At 41.7% G+C, this 23,632-nt stretch overlaps 1 protein-coding gene across 5 annotated transcripts in view; it reads right to left on the bottom strand.

Annotated features, from left to right (window-relative positions):
- GK (glycerol kinase) overlaps positions 1-23,632 on the bottom strand; it is an 88,628-nt gene that overhangs the window by 20,096 nt on the left and 44,900 nt on the right. For 3 of the 5 annotated variants that reach the window (XM_073550672.1, XM_073550676.1, XM_073550674.1), the window contains exons 6-18: positions 19,680-19,817; positions 16,035-16,144; positions 15,793-15,859; positions 12,747-12,764; positions 11,332-11,367; positions 10,634-10,701; positions 4,563-4,605; positions 4,346-4,426; positions 4,180-4,258; positions 3,979-4,075; positions 3,472-3,556; positions 2,036-2,156; positions 301-444 (exon numbers count right to left, since the gene is read on the bottom strand). In XM_073550672.1, coding sequence (XP_073406773.1) covers positions 301-444; positions 2,036-2,156; positions 3,472-3,556; positions 3,979-4,075; positions 4,180-4,258; positions 4,346-4,426; positions 4,563-4,605; positions 10,634-10,701; positions 11,332-11,367; positions 12,747-12,764; positions 15,793-15,859; positions 16,035-16,144; positions 19,680-19,817 — 1,087 coding nt within the window. The remainder of the gene's footprint in view (positions 1-300; positions 445-2,035; positions 2,157-3,471; positions 3,557-3,978; positions 4,076-4,179; positions 4,259-4,345; positions 4,427-4,562; positions 4,606-10,633; positions 10,702-11,331; positions 11,368-12,746; positions 12,765-15,792; positions 15,860-16,034; positions 16,145-19,679; positions 19,818-23,632) is intronic. The other 2 variants (XM_073550673.1, XM_073550675.1) reach the window with 1 other exon arrangement.

Raw genomic sequence — 23,632 nt, 5'->3', positions numbered from 1 at the left:
TTCCCAGTGGAGGACACCAAATCAAACAAGAAAAACGCTCATTCGGTGGGTGCAATAATTTTAAGCAGGCTTAAAATCTTAGTAATTAGTAACTACATGTGAACAGAACGTGCTGCCGAGAGCATGACATTTTAAGCGCACAGAAAGATTGCAAGTATGCATTGAATGGTTAGTATGTGTGCACATATAATTGAAGTAGGTCTATGTAAACAGGCCATTAAAGAACCACTGATCAGCTTGATCGTAGCTGCTCTGTTGTCGTTTAACGGCTGCATATGTGCCGTTTATAACTGGCTTTACCTTCCGGGTTAATCTGTGGTTCGAACCGTTCACAAGTCACTGCAGTCAAATCTCCTGGGCTAAGACTCCAAACGCCCACTCCTTCTGCTGCGCCCGCAGCCATGGCAGCTCCTAATGCAGTGGTTTCAGGCATGGAAGGTTTCACTGAATAAGAGAAGTAGGTTTTATCTCAACAGCGCACAAATTAGTTTGTTAGAGAACCATCTTAGCATGTTTATAGATATATGAATACAAAGATAAAAAAAAGTAAAAATTATTTTTCTCTTTATACGGTATATTTCAGGCATGCTTTAGCGCATTGGCCATACCACAGTTTCTAAGACCAAATCAATGTAACTGTGCTGCTGGTGTATCTGGAATGAAGACTAGAGAGGGGTACAGCAAACATACAGGACGCCACTCCATACCATGATCCTGGTAAAAAGGTGGGTTGTGATGTTTCATTGTGAAGGTCTCTTAATAGTGTTGCCCACATGGTCTCCAGGCCAATCTCTGGCTAACTTGGAATCCAAGATAAAAATGGGACTCATTGCTGAAGAGCATAGACCTCCATACTACAGACTTTGCGAGACACACTGTACATACTTATGTATAAGCCGACCCGAGTATAAGCCGACCACTGACACAGGATGCAGCAGCCAGCGGTGAGCAGCGATGGACCCCGGACAGGTGAATATCGAGTATACTTACCCCCACCTGGCACGGTCTCCAAGCTTCTCCTACGGTCGTCCCTTCCTTCCTTCAGTGGTTACGTGGTACTGCTCATTAAACTCATAAATATGCGCATATTCATGAGTTTAATGAGCGGTGCCACGTGACCGCTGAAGGGAGACCGCGGGAGAAGTGGGGGGGCTGCAGAGACACGTTGGGGGGGTCAGTATGATCTCTGAAACCCCCGCTCCCCCTCCCCTGCCGACCCCCAGGTATATGACTCATGTATAAGCCGAGAGGGGGACTTTCAGCCCAAAAAAATTGGCTGAAAATCTCGGCTTATACACAAGTATATACGGTATGTGGTCAAAGGAGCACATCTGACTCTCAACCCATTCTCCTACAAGCGCCTTTTGATGGTTTGTGCAGGCATGGTTTGATGCCTTTCGCTTGGTATGTGACATTCATTTTCATTTGCTTTACAGAATGGATCAATCATGGAATCAGTGGTATAGTTATTTCTCCAAAGTGTCCCAGGAGCATTTTTTTCAACAAACATGTTGCAGAGCTATTGTGAGCATCTAACATGGCCTAAACGTGGCCTGCAGCACCTCCAGACTTTTCTCTCATTAAGCAGATCTGGGACGTCATTGTTATCCAATTGCAAAGGGAGCTGCCATCAGCGATTATAGATGATTTGTGTGCTCAGATGAGTGTGCAGAGCAGTCCTCAGACAATCACTTTCCACATTGTTGATTATATTTTTTTTTTTTTTATTCTTTTCTGAAAACTGTTGCCCTTTAAAGTGAATATACACTATACCCTGTATTTCTAAAACTAAAAGGTCTTGGATACATTGCCAATCATTTAACTCGCTTACCAGACCAGTGAAACGTAAATTAAAGCACTCAGACATAGAGGTGTCGACCCAGTGAAACTAAATTGCGATGTTTGCACTTTAAATTCTAACCTGACAATACTTTGTGGCTGCCACTCAGTCACACTGATTAACAATGTGATTGAACAAGATGGCAATGAGCATAGGATGGATATGTCTACAGAGCACAGACACTGAACTGCTCACCCACTGGGATGCATAGGATATCAGCCTGTAACTGCATGAGGATCTTATTGTTTGTCATGCCCCCATCAACTTGCAGCTGGCTCAGAGGAATTCCACAGTCTTGGTTCATTGCATCTAGAATCTGGTGAGAAAAAATAAGATTAGGGATGTGGAGACACCAGCAACTGTCCCATCACAGATCCCCCAGCTGAGCTGAAATAAACCCTCCTTTCTGAAATAAATCAGATTAGTGTTAGGAATACATCTGCAGCTTATCCACAACGCTCAGCATGCAGAAAAATCTACTTGGGAAATACAATGTCCTACCTTCCAACGACATTTATGAAAATACAGGACAGTGGTCAATGATGTACAATTCTAAAAGAATCCTTCCACACATTGCCAGGTATCCTGATCTATAGTGTCATGTTTTAGATGCCCCTGTACTTAAAAGACCATGTAGTATAACTAAAACAAACACAAATCATTATTTAGTATGGGATGATATTAAAGGGGTTCTCAGTGGGAAGCCATTAAAAGAATTTGAGATGGTCTTCTCACTCTTGGAATCACTCTCATAGCCTGCACTGCAGATCTGATGGCCTCTATCGGACCAGAGGTGATGACATCCTGACCAATGACAGGAAAGGTCAGGTTGTTGGTGGTCATGATATCAATACTTACAGCTGTAGAAGCGGCTGAAGTAAAGAGCAAAGTCTAGTCTTTTTATTTTTTAGCACCATGGATAGAATATAGACAAGACTACAGTCTAATGTATATGACAATATATCAGCTGTTCATACACATTAGAAAATTGGTCACTGCTTCTAACCTGTTACAACTACCTAATGTGTATGGTAGTCTTCCACTTCAACATGTCTGATCCCTGCCACAGGTGATTAGTGGGGTCTAGCAGAGATGTATGTACAATCTGGGCTCTATGGGTTATACACTGAATTAGCAACAAAGAATAACTACCCCAAAACACTATGTATGGACCTGGCCGAGCTGTCCAAAACTTAGAACATAGAACAGCAATATACATCACAGTAAGGGCTCATTCACATGTCAGATACTCTCATGTGAGTCCTATTCATGGTTTTCATGGATAGCAATCGAACCTATGATATTCTATGGGGTTGTGCAAATGTCCGATTTTTTCATCGGACCATGTGGTTCTCAGAAAATATTGGAGACCCATCAGATTCTGATCAGAGGGTCTATGGGTCCATGGAGGGAAAAAAAAAAAATGGGACTGCAGTTGGATGACATCGAGTGCGGTCCGATTATCACAGACTGTGAGAAAGGAGAAGATGGAGAAACTTTTTTTTTTCTTCAAGTACTAGTAACACTCATGACCCTCAGACGACACTCTGATCAGAATAGGAGGTCAGTTTCTCTCATGCGTGGAAAATACTGACGTCTGAATGAGCCCTAAAGACAACCTCACAACGTACCTCTCTGGTCTGGAAACAGACGGCTTCAAGAGCAGCAAATGCAATGTGGTTTTTATTTGTAAACTGAGTCAGACCACAGATTATTCTAGAAAACCAAACAAGAGACAGTCAGCGAAAGTATGCGCGTACTTCTAAAATTAGTAAAAGTGATACCTAAAGGATCAATTCAAGGAACTAAATAAAGAACCTCTGATGCTTCAGAGCCACAATCAAAGTGTTGTAGTAACTCCTAGTTTAGCATGACCGATTTGCTCCAAAAAGTTCTCTCTTACCCATGACCGATTGATTGTATAGGTCAGTAATTACGGTATTCACTAGCTGATGGGGGTCTGACCACTAGTACCCCCACTAAGCACAATCTCAGGTTAGTACGCTTGTGTTCTAACTTAATTGAAATACATGAATGAATTACAAATATATATATATTTTTAATGGTGTCATTTATTTACATGTCTCTCTTGTAAAGAGTAATGATCGACATTATGTATTCACTACATACGGCCATACCCTCTGGCACTGGGCTCCCAATATGGTGCATAAAGGCCTGAAAATGCGGGAACAAAGTAGCAGCCATAAGATGTTCCAGCTTCAGCAGCAAGTTTTTCTGGAAAAATAAAACAAACAAAAAAAAAGAAACAAGAGAGTCAGTATTAATCCACTGTAAACAAGGCAGTGGTGATAAAGGGATAGATATTAGAAGATACTTACCTACTTCTTCAGTTGTTTGAACAATGCCAAGGTTGTCTCGTAACCAGCGCACAACTGCTCCAGCAATTGCAACTGACCCCTAAATTACAAAAGGGATAGAGCAAGTCTTACAAAAAGTCAAAAGGTTTACGTGCAAAATATAAAAAAGTAAAAATAAAAATCTTACTTCAAGTGCATAGCAGGCAGGTTTATCCCTTCCAAGCTGGTAAGCCACTGTGGTCAACAGCCCATGATCTGATACAACAGGCTGCAAGATAAAGAGCAGGACAAATACAGGAAAACAGGGCATGATACTGTGCAGAAATGCAAAATATCACTAAGCAAAATAGGTCAATCAGAAAATGTGGAAACTTCTGAATTTCAGATTTTCCCAAAGTGCTTACCTTTGGGCCAGTATTACACAGCAAGAAACAACCAGTACCGTACCTGACAAGTATAATAGCAAATTATTACTAACACACCTATCAAAAGTGGTCAGGTGCGATACTGCAATAGAACTATTAATCACATGCCTTACTAAAATTAGGTCTATGGTTTACAACTCTCTAATAGAGAAGAATTGCTAGAGCTGATGTAACATTTAGCATCTATCCTGTGATACTACCATGAAGGGGCTCATGCATCCACACATTCATGTTTCCCAGACCATGGGCAGTATGAATCCACATCGGCTGTGCAATTGTAGCAAAGTTTGTTTTCCTCCAAAATACTGCAGCATTTCAGAGAAACCATACCATGAACACCGGAAAAACCTGTTGCCTGGCTAGATAAGTGTTGGCGGCTTGTTACAGTTTGAATAAAGACCTAGGTCCATCAAATTCAACCTCTCTCCACCAATTATACATTTTTTCTCTAAATTAACTATAACCCAGAATGTTATGTGTATTGAGGAAATCATTCAGCCCTTTTCTAAAAGTTGTTATAGTGTCTGCCATTACTACCTCTTGTGGTCGGGAATTCCACAGTCTGACTGCTCTAACTGTAAAGAACCCTTTCCAATTTAGATGCACAACCCTGATCCCTTTGTTTGACAGACACAAACTCCCATCACAAGTACAGATGATAATCAGACAGTTCCGTCACACACTAACATTGTAGATAAATGACAGTTTTGCTTCCTAGCTGCATATTTATGGACACTTAGCTACGTGAGTAGAATATAGAGATGATAATCATCACACTTTCCCCCAGCAGGCAAAGATGGTACTGGCTATAGTTGTACTTGTAGATAGAATGTCAGAGGAGACAAAAGCGTAGTGGAATGGGAAATTCAAGAAAGTGTCTGAACCATGTGAATGTGAACCAGGCAGGAAGTAGAAAGGAGTACAATATAAATGAAAAGAAATGCAAAATGTGAGACAATAAGGTGGATTAATGAAAAAAAAAATGCTGGTGTGCCTCTTTAAATAAGAGCAAGGGTGGCGCTAAGATTACAAAAATCTAAATCCAGAAACCTCCAGCACATGCTACAATATTTTAATTTATAACCAAGTCATTGGACATTTTCTAAATTATACAAATACAGCTCTGGACAAAATTAAGAGACCACTTCCAAATGTTCAGTTCATCTGATTTTTCTCTTTATAGGTATATTTTTGTGTAAAATTTAAATTCTTCTTTTAGTCTACAAACTTCTGACAACGTCTCCGAATTTCCAAGCAATAAATTTTGGTTTGTTTTTTTTCTAAAAAAAGAAATGGTCAAAATTTAGAGAAAAACAAACAGTGCTTTCAGACTTTACATAATGCAAAGAAAACAAGTTCATAATCATTTAGAAACAACAATACTAATGTTTTAACTCAGGAAGAGTTCAGACATCAATATTTTGTGGAATAACCATGATTTATAATCACAGCTTTCATTCATCTTGGCATGCTTTCCACCAGTCTTTCACACTGCTTCTGGCTCAAAAATGTAAGCAGTTCTTTGCTTGATGGCTTGTGACTATCCATCATCCTCTTGATCACATTCCAGAAGTTTTCAATGGGGTTCAGCTCTGGAGATTGGGCTGCCCATGACAGGGTTTTGATGTGGTGGTGTTTTAATTTTTGCCAGGGCTGTATTTGTAAAAATAATTTCTAAATTTTTTAACTAAATGTAAGTTGTAATCTTCAACCCATATTTCAGTCTCATCGGACCTTGAAGTTCAGTTGCAACACCCTCTTAGTTTCAGAATTTTTATGTGGATGAGCACCCAAACATGGTGAATGTGAGTCTTGTAAACGTAGAATGCTGCTGCCTCTGTTAACTCTTAGGGTATGTGCACACGGTGCGGATTCTGCTGCGGTTCCACAGCGTTCCCGCAGCTGCGGGTCCGCAGCAGATTCTGCTGCGTTGTACAGTACCTTTATTTCCTATGGAAATTAAAAAACGCTGTGCACATGCTGCGGACTTATGCCATTGAGTTTTCAATGTACACCGCTTCATGAGAGTTAGATAATGTGATGACGTACTACTTCAAGTTGCTATTTATGTGGCAATATCAGTTGCATCTCTTTTAAGCCCCACTAGGGGATGTGACCACCGATATAATGTAAGGGGGTGAAGTGCAGGAAGAGCCGGGGGAGGGTTGCCTTCTCTGCTCCGTGCCCGGAACCATTGAGCAGAACAGCAGGTTCCCCGGGGGACAGTAAATGAGCCGGGAACAGGAAGAGAGCAGGGCAGAGAGCGGGAAAAGTGCGCGCTCTTTCCTCAGACCAGCCTGAGCAGCAGACAGGAGAGAATGCTGACACAGACAGGGAGAGAGATAGATCTTCCGTTCACCAGTCAGAGACCGAGGGACTGCAGACCGTGAGTACGTGAAGCTGGGTACTGCAGTGTCAGCAAAGTTGCGCCCTCATTCCTGTGATAAGACTGTGCCCTGCAAAGAGACTGCGCTCTGTGATAAGACTGTCCTCTGCAAAGAGACTGCGGCGGTCGACTGGGCTGTGACCTGTATAGAGAGACTGTCCAACGAACGGCGTTCCGGAAACCTTGGTGTAGGAGCAGAGCCCCTGATTCCGGAGAGAGAGCATTGCTGCAGAGTTGGAGAGAAGGACTCGGAGCAGAGGGGATCCCATTTGCCTCATACCCCTCTGGCTCCAGCAGTAACCCCTCATATCTCGGTTGGACATTGTTAAAGACACAGGATACAGAGTACTATAGATGACAAGCGCTGCTGGTGATTCGGCGCCAACGTGGGAGAAGAGAGTGACCCTTCAATCAAGACCCCTGTTATTTTGTCAGTGCTATCCTCTGTAAATAAACCTCCCTTTAACTGTTGGTCCGTCTGTTCCATGGTGACATACTGAGCTCCTGCACTTTATTACAATAACACATATAGTGCAGTGCATTATGCCCGTCCGTGCAATGCTAGAGGCAGGGCCTAGCCGTAGTACAAAGATGACAGGTCTGGGGGTTCTTGGTAGGTCTCTGGTCAGTATAGCAACCCACCGTCTAATTACTTGGCTAAAAGGGTTCAACAGCTGTAATAGAAGTCTTTAGAAGCAAGCAGAGATTTGGATGGTGGGAATTGAAATACAAAGTATAATAGAAAGTTCAATTCCCATAAACAATAAAACCACATTAACTCTACAGCAGCAAGCTTGAATCGGGTATTTCTTCTCTACATCCAGAAGCTTTATATATTAGACTAGCTGAAGAGCCCGGCACTGCCCGGGCATAGTAACTAACTGTGGTTAGTTATAACAAATTATAATTATCCTCCATCCCATAGTCCCGTGCCCATATACCCATCATACATATCCTCCATCCCATAGTCCAGTGCCCATATACCCATCATACATATCCTCCATCCCATAGTCCAGTGCCCATATACACATCATACATATCCTCCATCCCATAGTCGAGTGCCCATATACCCATCATACATATTCACCATCCCATAGTCGAGTGCCCATATACCCATCACACATCCTTCATCTCATAGTCCCATGCCCATATACCCATCATACATATCCTCCATGCCATAGTCCCGTGTCCATATACCCATCATACATATCCGCCATTCCATAGTCCCGTGCCCGTATACCCGTCATACATATCCTCCATCCCATAGTCCCGTGCCCATATACCCATCATACATATCCGCCATCCCATAGTCCCATGCCCATATACCCGTCATACATATCCTCCATCCCATAGTCCAGTGCCCATATACCCATCACACATCCTCCATCCCATAGTCCCGTGCCCATATACCCGTCATACATATCCTCCATCCCATAGTCCAGTGCCCATATACCCATCACACATCCTCCATCCCATAGTCCAGTGCCCATATACCCATCACATATCCTCCATCCCATAGTCAACCATTATGACATCATAATGAGCGGCAGGGCTTGCAACCTATGATGACATCAATGTCACCATGGCAACCATTAGGACATCATAATGAGGGGCGGGGCTTGATACACACACACTTTTTCCCCCATTATGTAGATAGGGGCAAAATTGTTTGGTGAATTGGAATGCGCGGGGTTAAAATTTCGCCTCACAACATAGCCTAGGACACTCTCGGGGTCCAGACGTGTGACTGTGCCAAATTTTGTGGCTGTAGCTGCGACGGTGCAGATGCCAATCCCGGACATACACACACACACACACATTGAGCTTTATATATTAGATATTACAAATCTGCATTCTAAAAATAAAATAGAAATTGAAGTTCTCCACGAGGATTAAACCATTATTTTGTTTTCACTGTGCTAATTTTCATTTTTGTGATATGTATAAGTTGTCTTATAACACCACAAGTATTGAAACGACAAATTTGCATAAACCGTCAAATTACTGTGTCTGAAATGTAGTTGGCGGAGACCATGCTGATGAATGCATGCCAAGTTTGTGTAGGCAAGTTCTGCCATCTGCTGGCAATAAGTGGAATTCTAACTAGTACTCAAATACACTCTCAGAGCGGATCTACTGACTGCAAGATTAAAGACCATGATAATTACGCAAAAATCACAAAAATAAGGCCTAGATCGCTTCTTGATTAAAGTGTTTCAGTAAATTATTAAAAGTAATTGGTCGTCAAAATCTGCTATTTTTAACTGCCAGTGGAAGGCTATGTTCACATCACGCTTTAAACCACACCAGTGGCTCCATTGAGGTTTATATTTGTAGCCCTGAAAAATAGAACTTAGGTATATCCGCCGAAGAGGCCACTGACTTTAATCACACAGACCAACATAACTGTTGGTAGCATCTGCCTATTTGAGGCAGTGGTTGACTGCGTTTTGGTGCCTGCCTCAAATAGATACTGCAGAAAATAATGCCCAACAGATCACAAAGGTTTTCTCTCTGCTTCATTAAAAGAGGGTATCCACTGCTTTTTCACTGCTGACCTATCCTTTGGATAGCAAAGTGAAAAAATGATATACAGCACTCCTAAAAGGAGAGTTGGTGCCCAAGTAGGGTATTCAGCCCGTACATAGCACTAAGAAAAACTTGGCACTCAAATTGTCGAATGGCGAAATAAAGTCTCTTTTATTATTGCAATAAAAAAATTGAATGTTTTCGGTCTTTAATTCAGACCTTCATCAGAACTGACTGCCAGAGGACAGTGAGGGACCGTACTAGCAGCCACGCTGGTGTATGCGACGAGCGCCTCTCCCAGACGACGGACGATCAGGGTATGTGCACACGCTGTGAATTCTGCTGCGTTGTACAGTACCTTTATTTCCTACGGAAATAAAAAAACGCTGTGCACATGCTGCGGATTTTTCCGCGGTTTACAATCCGCAGCATGTCAATTCTTTTGTGCAGAAAAGCTGCGGTTTCTCACCTCATCCATTATTTATCTGCGGTTTTCACTACAAAATCCGCAGAGCCAAAAAACTCCGAGTGCACATAAACTGAAGGATCTGATGAAGGTCTGAATTAAAGACCAAAAACGTTCAACTTTTCGATTGCAATAATAAAAGAGACTATTTCACCGTTCAACAATTTGAGTGCCAAGTTTTTCTTATAGTGCCATCCTTTGGCTAGGTCTTCAATGTCTGAATGGTCGTAGATCGCCACCCGGCACCCCACCGAATAGACGTTATTGGTGTTGGCCTGAAATATTCACTTGTGGAGCTTCTCCGTCTTCACCTGCTGATCAGACATTGATGAACTATTCTGAGGATAGGTCATCAATGAAAAAGTAGTGTACAACCTCTTTAAAAAGGTAATTGCCCTCTCGGGGGGTACGCCCAAACCACATTTTTCAAGGCTTCAGACAGAGCCACTGACGACGGAGCCACCAAGAGTCATTAATAGCATATTACAGTACTAGTCACCCACCTTTACATGGACATTGGTGCTTATGTAGTGTTGCCCAGTTACCTCATCATCGGCTCAGTCTCTCCTATTACCAGCTAAGCACAGTAGGTCCGATTTTAGATTTATCGACTGAATGAGAAATTTGTACTGTACATATCAATATATCACTGTTATACCCGTCACTTACGTATTTTTTGCTTGTCCATCTTGAAAACACATCTGTCCAACCAATGCAGCCGACTGGTCACCCAAACACTGCACAGAAAAGAAAAGGTTTATTTGTAATGTTTTTAATGTTCCAGCCATTGTTATATTCTTTATAACTATAACTATAGAAGACAGTGCAAAATACACTAATCCCAAAAAATGCCATGGTCTGTTGCTTATACCACTTTTACACAAGGCTTCCATAGAACCATGGGGTAGTACAAAAGGCCCTTATAACTGAACACACAGTAAGGCGCTGTTCACATATCCAATAGTTATTTCCTGCTTTAGGATAATAAAAATGAAAATATAGATGTTCCAGTACAGGATCCACGCTGGAATATTACATTGTGTTGTAAAAGGTCTTCAGTCTTGCTCCTTTCCAGCTGCTATCCAATTTTTTAGCTGGATCAGAAAATTGTCTCTACAAATTATTTATTCAGCCAAAAAAAAATAAAAAAGCAACTGGATCATTTATTTATTTTTGTTTAAACATTTAAGTCTATGAGAAACAAATCCTAGTGAATGGTTTTACTTTTGCATCCCTTTATAACTAATCCAATTATTTTTATTTTATTTTTTTTTTAAACACTGGATCCCTCACAATTGGATGACAGCTGAACATGTGAACAGAAACTTGCGGATTTATGTAAAGCATATATGTATAAGTGAGCTTACCCCTGATATTGGCACTCCAGTCAGAGCTCCAGACTTCTGCAAACACAATGCAAATTAAAGGTTAAGGTAAAGGTGGAGTGCAGAAGGTGCATTTCTGCCTTACACTGCTATAAGTTCAGCTTTGTGATCAGCTCCACTATCCTGTGAACAGCATTCAAGCATAAGGCCTGTTTCACACTTCAGTTGTTTGACGTCAGTCAAAATCCGCCGTTTTGCCCAAAAAACGGATCCGCCTTTATTTTGGTGGATCCATTTTTTTTCCCATTGACTTGCATTAGCAGCGGATTTTGACGGATGGTCATCCGTTGGATCCTTTTTTTTGATGGATCTGCCAAAATTTTGTCGTCCGCTGACTTCAGTGGACGGACAATGAAACGTTTTTTGTCTGCGTCAAAATAACAGATAGCAACGGATCCGCCGCTATCCGTCATTCGTTATAATGGTCACCTATGGGCGGCGGATCCGTTGCCAACCGTGTTTTGACAGAGTCCAGCAACGGATCTGCTTTTTGACACTGAGCATGCCCGGAAGAATTTCCTTGCCAGAAATTTAACCCTAAATTCCGTTCTGGCGGGAGAAAAATTCACTCTCTCATACTCTCTCTCTCTCTCCCCTTTTTCCCAGACTCATTTTCCTTTAAATTTCAGTCACTCACTACTAAAGCAGATCCGTCAAAAAACAGATCCGGTGGCATTCGTTTGTGCCCCAACAGAAACGGATCCGTTTTTTCACAACCTGGCGGATTTTGACTGACGTCAAATAACTGAAATGTGAAACAGGCCTAAGGCAGTTAAATAAAAGAATTTCAGCCAACAGCAACAGACAAATGAGAATACCATGCTCTTGTATGTGACAAAATAAATGTGACAAAACAAAATTGTGGTGGGCTAAAATAAATAACTATGCACATTTCCAGTTATCTTAGCAGAGGGCACTGTTTGGGTACCCATGGCGGTTCCAAGACTAAAATATTGTACAAATTTCTTAAATACTTTTTATTGCTGGGATTTTAACTTTTCCCCAATATTACAACTTCAAGAAAATTTGCCTCCCTGCAAATTCTTATTATAGAGTATCAAACAGGTCATCGCACAATAGCTAACCAATTCTGGATGGCTGCTTCTGCAATTGAATTGTAATTTCAGACCATCTGATGTATGATCAGATGGCTTCTGCTTGGAAGGTTAGCTACTCCAAAATCACGTGCTAAAGAATTGTAGTCTATGCAATTATCTACAATTTCAGCCCTAGAGCTTCTACTAAAGCATAAACCGTACATCATTCATAAAGCCAATGCAAACTCATTTTTACAAAACAACATGAGTACTGAACAGGTAAAACTGGAAATTGCATGATTTGTGCTTAAAGTACTTGTGACATGACTGGTGAATTGACCAGAAAAAGCCTTTACTCACCAGGCTAGGACAGATTTTCTATGGTAGGCAGAAAACGAGAGCATACACACAGTTCACAACAAAAGTTAAGTATACTTTCCACAATAATAGTTTCCGTCAGAATACTTTATACCGAACATTCCATAAATTCTGTGGCTTCTATATGGCCAATTTAACTTTGCTGAGCACATCCTGTCATTCTTATTGCAAGGACTCTACAGGTAAGGCAAATATTGTTCTATTCAGGATAAAGTCTGCACAACCAGTGACCCCTAGTGTTGGACCATGCCATGTCAGAGTTCAGAACTAATCTTACACAGAAGCTTTATACTGTAGGTAAGGCTTTGGCATCTGATGGTTTGGAGTAGGAGCAGACATGGTTCACAAGTGAAATTACATTTAATACATCTAAATTATCTTCCAATTTATCATAGATACAAGTTCATCTTTCCTCACAATCTGCCTCTACCGTGGACCTGTCCCTGCACCGAGTGCCCACTTAGTTTAGTGCTTAATTTATTACCCTCACAACAAATCTCTCCACAGTGCTGCATCACCCAATACCCCAGCCATGCTCTACCATCTAAGTATCTTCCTTCATAATCAAAAGCTCTCTATCCCATCTCCAGGACTTTTCTCATGTTGCACCAGTATTCTGGAATGCTCTGCCTTGGACAATCATGAACTCACTAATCCAAGTTCACGGTCCAAGTATGGGATATGATTTACATACTGGACGCAGGTCTCCTGACCTAAACTTGACAGGTTCATATATGCTTATATGAGGCTGTCAAGTTGGGATCAGGAGACTCGCAGCTGGTCTAAAACACAGATGCGTGAAAATGGCATAAAATCGCAAAGATCACTTGTGTAACCAAGCACTAAAAACACCATCTTAAGCAGGTCTAGGCCTATTACATTCACAAATGTAACTTCTTACTCTCTTCTACATTATTCCACAGAACCCAGTCCCTTCATTCATCACTATTACCCCCTTATACTTGATAGCTGTGCATGCACATGCTCCCTGGCTTGCTTGCACTGGTATTCGCCCATTATGTATGGTCTGATTTTCTGTACAAAAGACTCTCTGAACTATATAATGCTGCGGTATACCATAGCATTATATAACTAAAGAATATCATTATAACAGGCTTTCCATTACCTCTTAATGGAAACCAGAAACCACATTCTAAGCCAAGATCTGTTCGAGCAAATGGCAGTGCACTTACAATGTTGTGTTGCATTTTAAGTCATACAAATCTCTGATTAGTGCCAAAGGGAACATTAAGCTTTAGAAAACTCACCAACTCTTTCTTACCTACTAAAGGCACGTGATGGGAAATTCAACAGGTTTTATTGTCAGACTACTAAGAATTGGCTCTGCGAGTGAATTAACTGGCATAAGAGTTAGGATAAAGTAGCGGTTCATTATTCTAGTTATGCCCCTTGAACAATATTAATGACTTGGAGATAGACACCTGTACAGCGAAGGCACTGTAAGCACAATACAGTCAGCTGTACTCAAATTTATCTGTATCAGAGATTAGCACACAATCTCCATGGACAAGGCGCCACATCAGTGGTTAGCATGCAACAAAATGCCCCATTTTCCTTGCCCCGATGAATCCTTCGGTCCCTTTTTGTTAGCCAAGTTCTTGTTTGCGCTGTGCAATGGTGGCCATTAAACAACCGCTGATTGACTACATAGAAGACAGTCATTTAATAGCCTGTTTAGACAGGTGGACTCCACTTTCCATGCACACAGAACGATCAGTTGCCATAGACGGTCATTGTCCTCGGCAGCACAAGTTCTGTTTACACAGGAAGAAGTGCTGCTTAGAACAATGACTTTCAAACCTTCTTAAAACATATTTCATCCCACAAATGGGCAGTTTTCTCATTTGTCGGATGTCAGCCTATTTACATTGCTCAATTATCAGGATACTAGCTTTACTAGGAACACCCAATCAAGATAATAGGCCATTGTAAATGTACCCTAAGGCTGGTTTCACATTTGTGTTTTTTAGCGCTGGAAAAAAACGCATATGTGCGCATGCGTTTTTTCCCCTATATTTAACATGGGTGCGCATACCTGCGCGCTTGTAAGCGCATGTATGCGATTTTCATGCGCTGCGTTTTTTTGGGGTGTGCGTTTGTATTTTCCAGACGCAGCATGTTGCATTTTTTGGCCCTGCAAAAAAGCGCATGCGCACATATGCGCACGTTTTGCGCTAAAAATGGCCATTATAGCCTATGGATGCGCATATGTGTGCACTGGCATGCTCATGTATGCGTTTTTTTGCATATGCGTTTTTTTTTTTTAACCATGGAATTTAGGGGTTTGGGTTAGAGTTAGGGTTAGTTAAGGGGGTTTAGGGTTAGGGTTAGGGTCAGGGTTAGGGTTGGGGTTTGGGTCAGGGTTAGGGTTAAGTATGGTTTGGTTAAGGGTTAGGGTCAGGGTTAGGGTCAAGTATGGTTTTGTTAAGGGTTAGGGTCAGGATTAGGGTTAAGTATGGTTTGGTTAAGGGTTAGGGTCAGGGTTAGGGTCAGGGTTAAGTATGGTTTGGTTAAGGGTTAGGGTCAGGGTTAGGGTTAGGGTTAGGGTCAGGGTTAGGGTTAGGGTTAAGTATGGTTTTGTTAAGGGTTAGGGTCAGGGTTAGGGTTAGGGTTAGTTAGGGTTTGGGTTAGGGTTAAGTATGATTTGGTTAAGGGTTAGGGTCAGGGTTAGGGTTAGTAAAGTCATGGTTTGGGTTAGTGTGAGGGGCCACCTAATGTTGGAAAAAAACGCAAACACGGTAAAAACGCACTAAAAACGCATACAAACGCATAAAAACGCTGCGTTTTTTTCATGCATGCTCATAAAAATGCTTGAAAAAAACGCAGCAGTTGTATGCTTTTGTATGCGTTTTTTCAATGCGTTTTTTTGCGGGAAAAACGCGCTGCAAAAAAAAGCAAGTGTGAAACTAGCCTTAGGAAACTGAAATCATGAATGACTTAAGACACCTAAGATGTTAGAGTTCTGCTCATGTGGTAATGAACAATATAAAGAAAACCATTGTATTACCATAAGGCCGTAGATTTCCGAAGAGCTTCTTACTTTTGGCAGCAAGCTCATAGGTACGTCGAAAAACCTAAGGACAAGAAAAAACAATGCCAATAAAGATCAGGTACAAAGATTTCTTATTATATAGCTGCATTCACGAGTGGCCTGATGAGAAGCAGAAAAGACTATGCTCCTACTTAATGAAAAATCACATATGTCCAAAAAGAAGAAGATTTTGGAGTAGGTAACTGGTGGTCGCTCACTGGCACAGCTCTGTGTCCCATTCCAAGTTATTGATGTTGAACATCATGGTTCTGCTCGCATTGGTCACATCCGTGCAGTGTACACCTCCATTTTTCCCTCCCGTCAAGCTCTGCAAAAAGCAAAAGGACTTAATAGTGATTTTGCAGAAACTGCTACATTACAAGTCTATTTCGTGGCTGAGATTGATAGAAATTTTAGATACTCCAATTTCCTAACAATAGCTCAGTAACTTGTATTTAGGGTGCACTCACACTAGCATATAACACGGATTACTGGATATCACTCAGCCCAATGTTATTCTATGAGGCAGTATTTTCTCATACCGATTCAGCATGAGCAAACAATCGCAGCATGCTGCAGGCGAATCCAATAATCGTACCACCATACTAGTCTATAGGTGCTTGTGAAACTTTGAACTGCACTTGGATGTCATCTGTGTACACAGAAAATGGACATGTTAGAGAAATTAAAGTTCTCAGTCTTCTCCGCATCTGCGATGCGACTCTTTCATGCAAGAAAATCGGATCACACTAAGGGGACGCTCGTCTCACACTCTGACAGCGTTTAATCCAAGTGGTTCTCACATAATCGGCCTCGATTCTCTGGCATGAAAGAATTGACAGCTGTGTGAGCGAGCCCTTAAAGTGAAAAGAGATCAGCTCCAGTCACCTCCACTTCATAACCTGAGCTGTATTTTTAGCAGGTGACCCCCGACGAAGGAAAAAATCCAAAACGCGCGTCGGGGCGTGCCACACACGGTGTCTTCTTACTCCCAGGTATTTATCGCCCTTCCATCTACGCATTGACTTTATTATACTTCTCTGCTGGTGACTATTGGATGCTGGACCTTAGTGTTATAAATAGCCTTTACATCTCATTAATTTATTATCTAATATACACATAATTTACAGCATCTCTTGCTTTGTCAGCTTAATGCACATCTTGTGACTTGTATTTGTGACCAGTCTATACTCTTCAATTTTTATCCTTCTTTCCCTCCCCCACTTTCCTTTTCTTGTCCTTCTATCCTTTCTTCCATATTTTACTTTGCACATGAACTTGGAGATTGTTTGGTAATTATTGTTGATATATCACTGTTCATATTTTTTACATAACGTTGTATCACACATTTATTATTAATTTTTCTGTGTAAGTGCACATATTCACCTTTTTCACAAGTTTTTCTATTTATCATTTTTTTCTTGGCCCAATTAACAATCTATGACCTGTCTTCATGTGTGTAATATATGTCTCATTCCTTGGTAGATAACACTGGGGATATAGCATTTTTATTGACTAATTTTTCAAAATTGTATCTTTATTTAAATTATTTATATTTTGTGCTAGTTTGCGTCCGTGTGCGCACCTTGATCTTATTGGTGGTGTTACATTTTATCATCAGTAAAAAAAAAAGGTATTTTAGCCTTAATTTTTCTTGTCTGGTCTCATCACTTCTTCATTCCTGTCTGGTGCTTTTCTCTTTGGTTTTCATTTTTGGCAGGTGGTCTTATTTCAAAAGTTAAGCCAGACCCCTTCTCTGTTTATGCATCAGCTAAGACAAAAAGGGGGCTGGCTTAGCTACTGAAAGTACAGTTGTGCTCAAAAGTTTATATACCCCAGCAGAAATTTTGCTTTCTTGGCCTTTTTTTCTCAGAGAATAAGAATGATAACACCAAACATTTTTCTCCACTCATGGTTAGTGTTTGGGTGAAGCCAAAACTACTGTTTTTTCTCTTTTTAAATCATAAATGACAACCGAAAACATCAAAATGACCCTAATCAAAAGTTCACATACTCTGCATGTTATCAGGCCAAAATCACCAAAGAAGTGGACTCAAATGGGTATGAATGGCTACTAAAGGTAACATCCTCACCTGTGACCTGTTTGCTTGTAATCAGTGTGTGTGCATAAAAGCTGAGTGTTTCTGGGATCCAGACAGACTCTTGCATCTTTCATGGAGCCACTGACATTTCTGGATTGTGAGTCATGGGGAACGCAAAAGCATGGTCAATGGATCTACAGGAAAAGGTAGTTGAACTGTATAAAACAGGAAAGGGATACAAAAAGATACCCAATGAATTGATATTATGCTATTCAGCAGCATTCCAACTGTGATTAACAAATGGAAAATCAGGGGCTATGTAAAAATAAAACCACGGTCAGGTAGACCAAAGATTTCGTCCAGAACTGCCAGAAAAATTGTTCGGGATGCAAAGAAAAACCCACAAATAACATCAGCTGAAATACTGGACTCTCTGAAAACTAGTGTTGTGGCTGTTTAAAGAGGCACAATAAGGAGGCACATGAAGAAAAATAGGCTGCATGGTCGAGTTGCCAGAAGAAAGTCATTACTGCGCAAATGACACAAAGTATCTCGCCTACGCAAAACCGCACAGAGACAAGCCTCAATATTTCTGCAACAAGTTAATTTGGAGTGATGAGACCAAAATTGAACTTTTTGGCTACAACCATAAATGTTACATTTGGAGAGAGGGCAACAAGGCCCATGATGAAAGGAACACCATTCCTACTGTAAAGCACGGAGGTGGATCGCTGATGTTTTGGGGATATGTGAGCTACAAAAGGCACAGGAAACTTGGTCAAAGGTGAAGGAAAGATGAATGCAGCATGTTATCAGCAAATACTGGGGGCAAATTTGCAATCATCAGCCCAGAAGCTGCGCATGGGACGTACTTGGACGTTCCAACATGACAACGATACAAAACACAAGACCAAGTCGACCTGTCATTGGCTACAGCAGAACAAAGTGAAGGCTCTTGACTGGCCATGTCAGTCTCCTGACCTCAATATCATTGTGCCACTCTGAGGAGGAGATCTCAACTGTGCAGTTCATTTGCCAAGAAGAGTGGGCAGCTTTACCAACTGAGAAACGAACCTGATCCACAATTACCACAAAAGACTTCAAGCTGTTATTGATATTAGAGGGGACAATACACGGTATTGGGGTATATGAACTTTTGATCAGGGTCATTTGGATGATTTGGGTTGTCATTGTTTAAAAAGAGAAAACACAGTAGTTTGACAATAAATGGCTTCACCCAACCACTAACCATGAGTGGAGAAAAAGTTTTGGTGTTATTATTCATATTCTCTGAAAAAAGGCCAAGAGAGCAAAACTTCTGCCGGGGTAAGTAAACTTTTGAGCACAACTCTATACACACTTTGAGGTGCTTAATTGCAAAAAATTATCCACATAGCACTTACATTTTTTGTAGATAATACAAAATCTCTGAACTGGAATAACAGGCACATTTATACACAAACTGAATGCAACACAGGCTTCATTCTAATAAGGAATGTGACTCCTACCAAGTAAGAATACTTACATGTATTTACACACATCAAAGATGAGAATTCTCGTACAAACATAAGATCGTATCAGGAATTCTTTACAGTACACAAATACATTTCTTCATAGAACAATAAGAAGATTGATCATCACACTAAAACCCTCTTTCTTCAGAAGCCAGATCAGTGGAGAACTATGCACAGAAGCTCTGTGGTCCTATTGCAATCTGACCCCTTTGTCTTTCTTCAGCTAGACACCATTTGGATCCATATTTCTAGCGTCACAATACAGGAATGATGCATAACTTCAATACTGAAATGATAAAGCACTGACCCAAATTATCCAGGAGTCTACAGTTCCAAACAAGGCTCTGCCTTCTGTCACCGCAAGCTGGATTTCTTCGACATTGTCCAGCAGCCATCGCAGCTTCACGGCACTGAAATAAGTGCTCAAGGGAAGACCAGTTCGCCCCTAGAATAAAGTCGACCAATTAATCCAGGATATCAAATTGATTCAGGTGTACACTTCCACCAATATATAACACATACTGCAAAAAAGCGGAATATATTTAGAAATTGAAAAGCTCTCCGATCCCCCGCATTAGGTTTAAATTCCCAAGAGGAGATTTTGCCTCTTTAGTATGTCCCGTTTTAAATAATGTTACTTAGTTCTGGAAATGTCCTGTGTGCTCAGTAACCTAACTTTGATAGAACTTTATTAATAAAGTCATGAGTGGTTTATATATTTATTGCAGTTCTGTTGCGGAAATGTGATAAAAATGCATGTGGGGTTTTTTTATCTGCAGATTTTCCACATCTCATTCAAGTTGATAGTGAAAAATCAGCAAATAAAACATATTTAGAACAAGAGAAATTGACTTGCTGCAGGTTGTAAAAAAAAAAAAAAAATAACCGCTCCGCAGGTCATATTTCAGAGTGGGTATGAGATCTCTATAAATCCCATATACTTTGCTGGAACTGTAATGTATTTTTGTGCATGAAAATATGCAGTGAAAAAAAGTACCAAATACACTGTTCTGTCTCCGACATCTAATTCACAACTTTCGACTGTCTATTTGATAATATTTCCAATGATGTATCGAGAATATATAGAATGTTCAGCTTTCTATAGATTCTATTGTTTTCATTGTTTGTGGTTCCATCTAGTCATAACCAAAGTGTTATTCTATTTTACTTTCATTTTTGCTCCCATTTTCCCTCCGTTCACAATGTATTCTGGGTAAGTTTGCAAGGCACCCTGGTAAATTTTGCAAAAGATCATGGTTAGTCCAGCCCCCATTTTCCCTCCAGTTCTCCATTTTCTCTCAGCCTGCATCCTGGGAGCATCTCCTTTCTCTTCTCCCCTTGTGACAGCATCGCTGGTAAGCAAACATGCTTCCTATATCTAATTTCTGTCTCAGATGAGTCTGCTCAGTTAGTTTCCTCCTCCTCAGCTAGTAGTGCAGATGTTGATTCTTAATGTATTATGTATATGTATCCCTGATGTACACTGTATTGCCTCAGTGTATGTATGTGTTTTATTTGTGGTTTCACCGCATCAATATACCACCACGTTCAATAAAGCACAGATTCAACCTACAGTCTCCTTATTGGACCCCAATATAGCGGTTTAGCTGCATGTATAGCTACATGAAGTCTGCTTCATTTAGTGAGGACAGAACATACACATTATGGGAAGCCTAGGGGTATGTTCACACGAGGAGTAATTTTAGAGTTTTTGCTGCATAAAATACTAGAAAATGAACTGGATTTCTAAAATCTCATGCACATGCTGCTTTTTTTCCTTGCGTATTGTAACCCATGTGGGTTTTTTTTTGGCCTTTATTTTAAATCTGCAGCAGGTCAATTTTTCAGCATTTTTCACCCATTTAAATAAATGGAAAAAGCAAATAAAAATGCAGCGAAATTTCATGTAAAAAAACATCAAAACCACTTGTATTGTACGCAGCATTTTTGCTGCCAACACTCTGGCTGCTGCAGAAAAACCTGCTGCAAAAAAGGGTAAATTCACATGTGGCATATGCTCATAGAGTGCATTATTTTGCATCAAAAATTCTGCATATATTACATGCATTTTTTTTTGTATTTTTTAGGCATAAGATAGTGTGGTTAAAAAAAAACCCAAAAAAAAAACCACAACATAGTAAAAAAGCTGAGAGAACTGACATGCTGCCGTTATTAAAAAAAATACTGCACCTCAACAATATAAAAAAACAAAAACAAAATCATAACAGCTATACTCACATGCACCCTTAAAGGGAACCTGTCACCCCCTCCCCCCAGGGCATATTAAAGTAGAAATGCCACCTTCAGCAGCACTAAGGCTGCATTCTGTGAAGGTGGCTGTTATGTTTATTATCCCTAGGAACACTGAAATAAAGACTTTTATAAACTGCCTGCAATACCTCTATTGCGTCATGGAGGTATGTTTTCTCCCCGTCTCAACCGCCTCGCAGCCGTCCATCGTCCCCCTCTTGCCTCCGTTCGTTACGTGACTAGCGCCTGCGCTCTGCAAACATTTCTCTTGCATGGACTGTGCGCGCTGCCCGGGAACTTACATCAGGTGATGTAAGGATATCGCGCCTGCGTGTAGCAGAGGCCCCAGATGCCGCCCCGCAGTGTGTTATTGTAAAGACGTGGACCAGACCACGGGTACCTGCATGCCTGGTCCAGAACTGAAAGGGCTGCATCCTCTGTTTCCAGGGGGAAGAAGCCTGAGGGAGGCAGACCTTCCCCTGCTGCAGGAGGGAAGGAGGAGATGGAGTTTCCTGCTGACAGAAGGGGGCAGAGAGAGCACGCTGACACAGGGGGAGAGGAAGGAAAAGCACGCGCTGCAAGGGAAGTCGGCACCAAGTAAATGCAGAGCGCAGAGCTTAGAGGGCGCTCTGCTTCACCGACCAGAGTGTGCTGGCCCTGTGACAGGTCGTGCTGCTGCTGTCCAGAATAGAAGCTGTGGTGCTGGGGGGGGGGGATTAGCCGCGCCAGTAGTGGGGAGCAGAGCCATCTCAGCAGAACCGAGCCATCTCAGCAGAGCAGAGCATGCGGACTCGTGTCAGCAGAGCGGAGTGAGCGAAGTTAAGCCAGGTGCCGTACACTATGAGACAGTGAGTGCCGCACCCGCTCTGCCCAAGAGTGACCGAATACTCGAAAGAGCCCTCTGGCTGAGGACTGAGACAGACAGACAGTACGCGGTGAGCGCCCTAAAGAGCCCTCTGGCTGAGGACTAAGACAGACAGACAGTACGCGGTGAGCGCCCTAAAGAGCCCTCTGGCTGAGGACTGAGACAGACAGACAGTACGCGGTGAGTGCCCTTTGTGTGAACGTGGAGCCGCCAGCCTCCGTGACTGGAGGAGACTCCCCTGACAAGTCTGAGACAGACGCTAGTGCCTGCAGGCCCAGCGTGCACAGTGACAGACCTGAGCCCCTGAGAGTAGTAGCAGGACTGACAAAGGAGCGCGCCATCGTTCTTGCGGTGACACGTTCTGAGTGTGGACTTGTGACTAAGAGTGGTGGGAGCAGGACCCCCTCTCACCACCCTGCATCCTGTTTTCCCCAGAGGCCGTTTCTTCATTCAGGACAGAGACTTGAGAGACTGCTTGTGCCTCAGTTGACGGTGCCAACGTTGGAGAATTAGACCCTATAATCAAGCCTTCTTCAGACTGATAAGTTTATTCTGCTTTCGTTTATTGCCTCAAATACCGTATTACAGTTTATTTGTTGCAGTTCCCCCCTGTTGTGCCTCCCTGCATGGACTGAACATGGATCCCTGTAAATAAACCCTGTTTAACCCCTTGCTCTGCCTCCTCGTGCGTGACTGCATCCTGCGTTCCTGCAGGTCATTACATGATGTATCCACACTGCGGGGCTGGGAATCTGGTGCCTGCGCAGTGAGGATCTCTGCGCCTGTCCCCATCTTCCTCCGCCTCTTTCCGACGTATTACGTATTCTATAGTAGATAGAAAATCATCCGTTTTAAGACACTCTAATAGTGCAAAGTTGCTAGCAAAGTGCATAGTGCACAGCAGCAAAAGTTAGTAGAGCACGCATTATTGTGAACAAGTCACTACTAGAAGTAAGGTAAACACCAAACAAAATGACCACAAATGGTGTGTGTACCTGACCTGTGATGCAGTAACGACGCCCCAACGCGCGTTTCGCATTAGCTTCTTCCTGGGGGGAGGAGTCTGTGACTTTGCAATATTAGGGAGCATCTTAAAACGGATGATTTTTTTTTTTTATCTACTATAGATTAAACATAATGCAATA

The sequence above is a fragment of the Dendrobates tinctorius genome, unplaced genomic scaffold, assembly GCF_039654945.1.
Source record: "Dendrobates tinctorius isolate UK_male_01 unplaced genomic scaffold, ASM3965494v1 ptg000166l, whole genome shotgun sequence".
NCBI classification, from domain to species: domain Eukaryota; kingdom Metazoa; phylum Chordata; class Amphibia; order Anura; family Dendrobatidae; genus Dendrobates; species Dendrobates tinctorius.
This window is presented reverse-complemented; position numbering and strand designations above follow the sequence as displayed.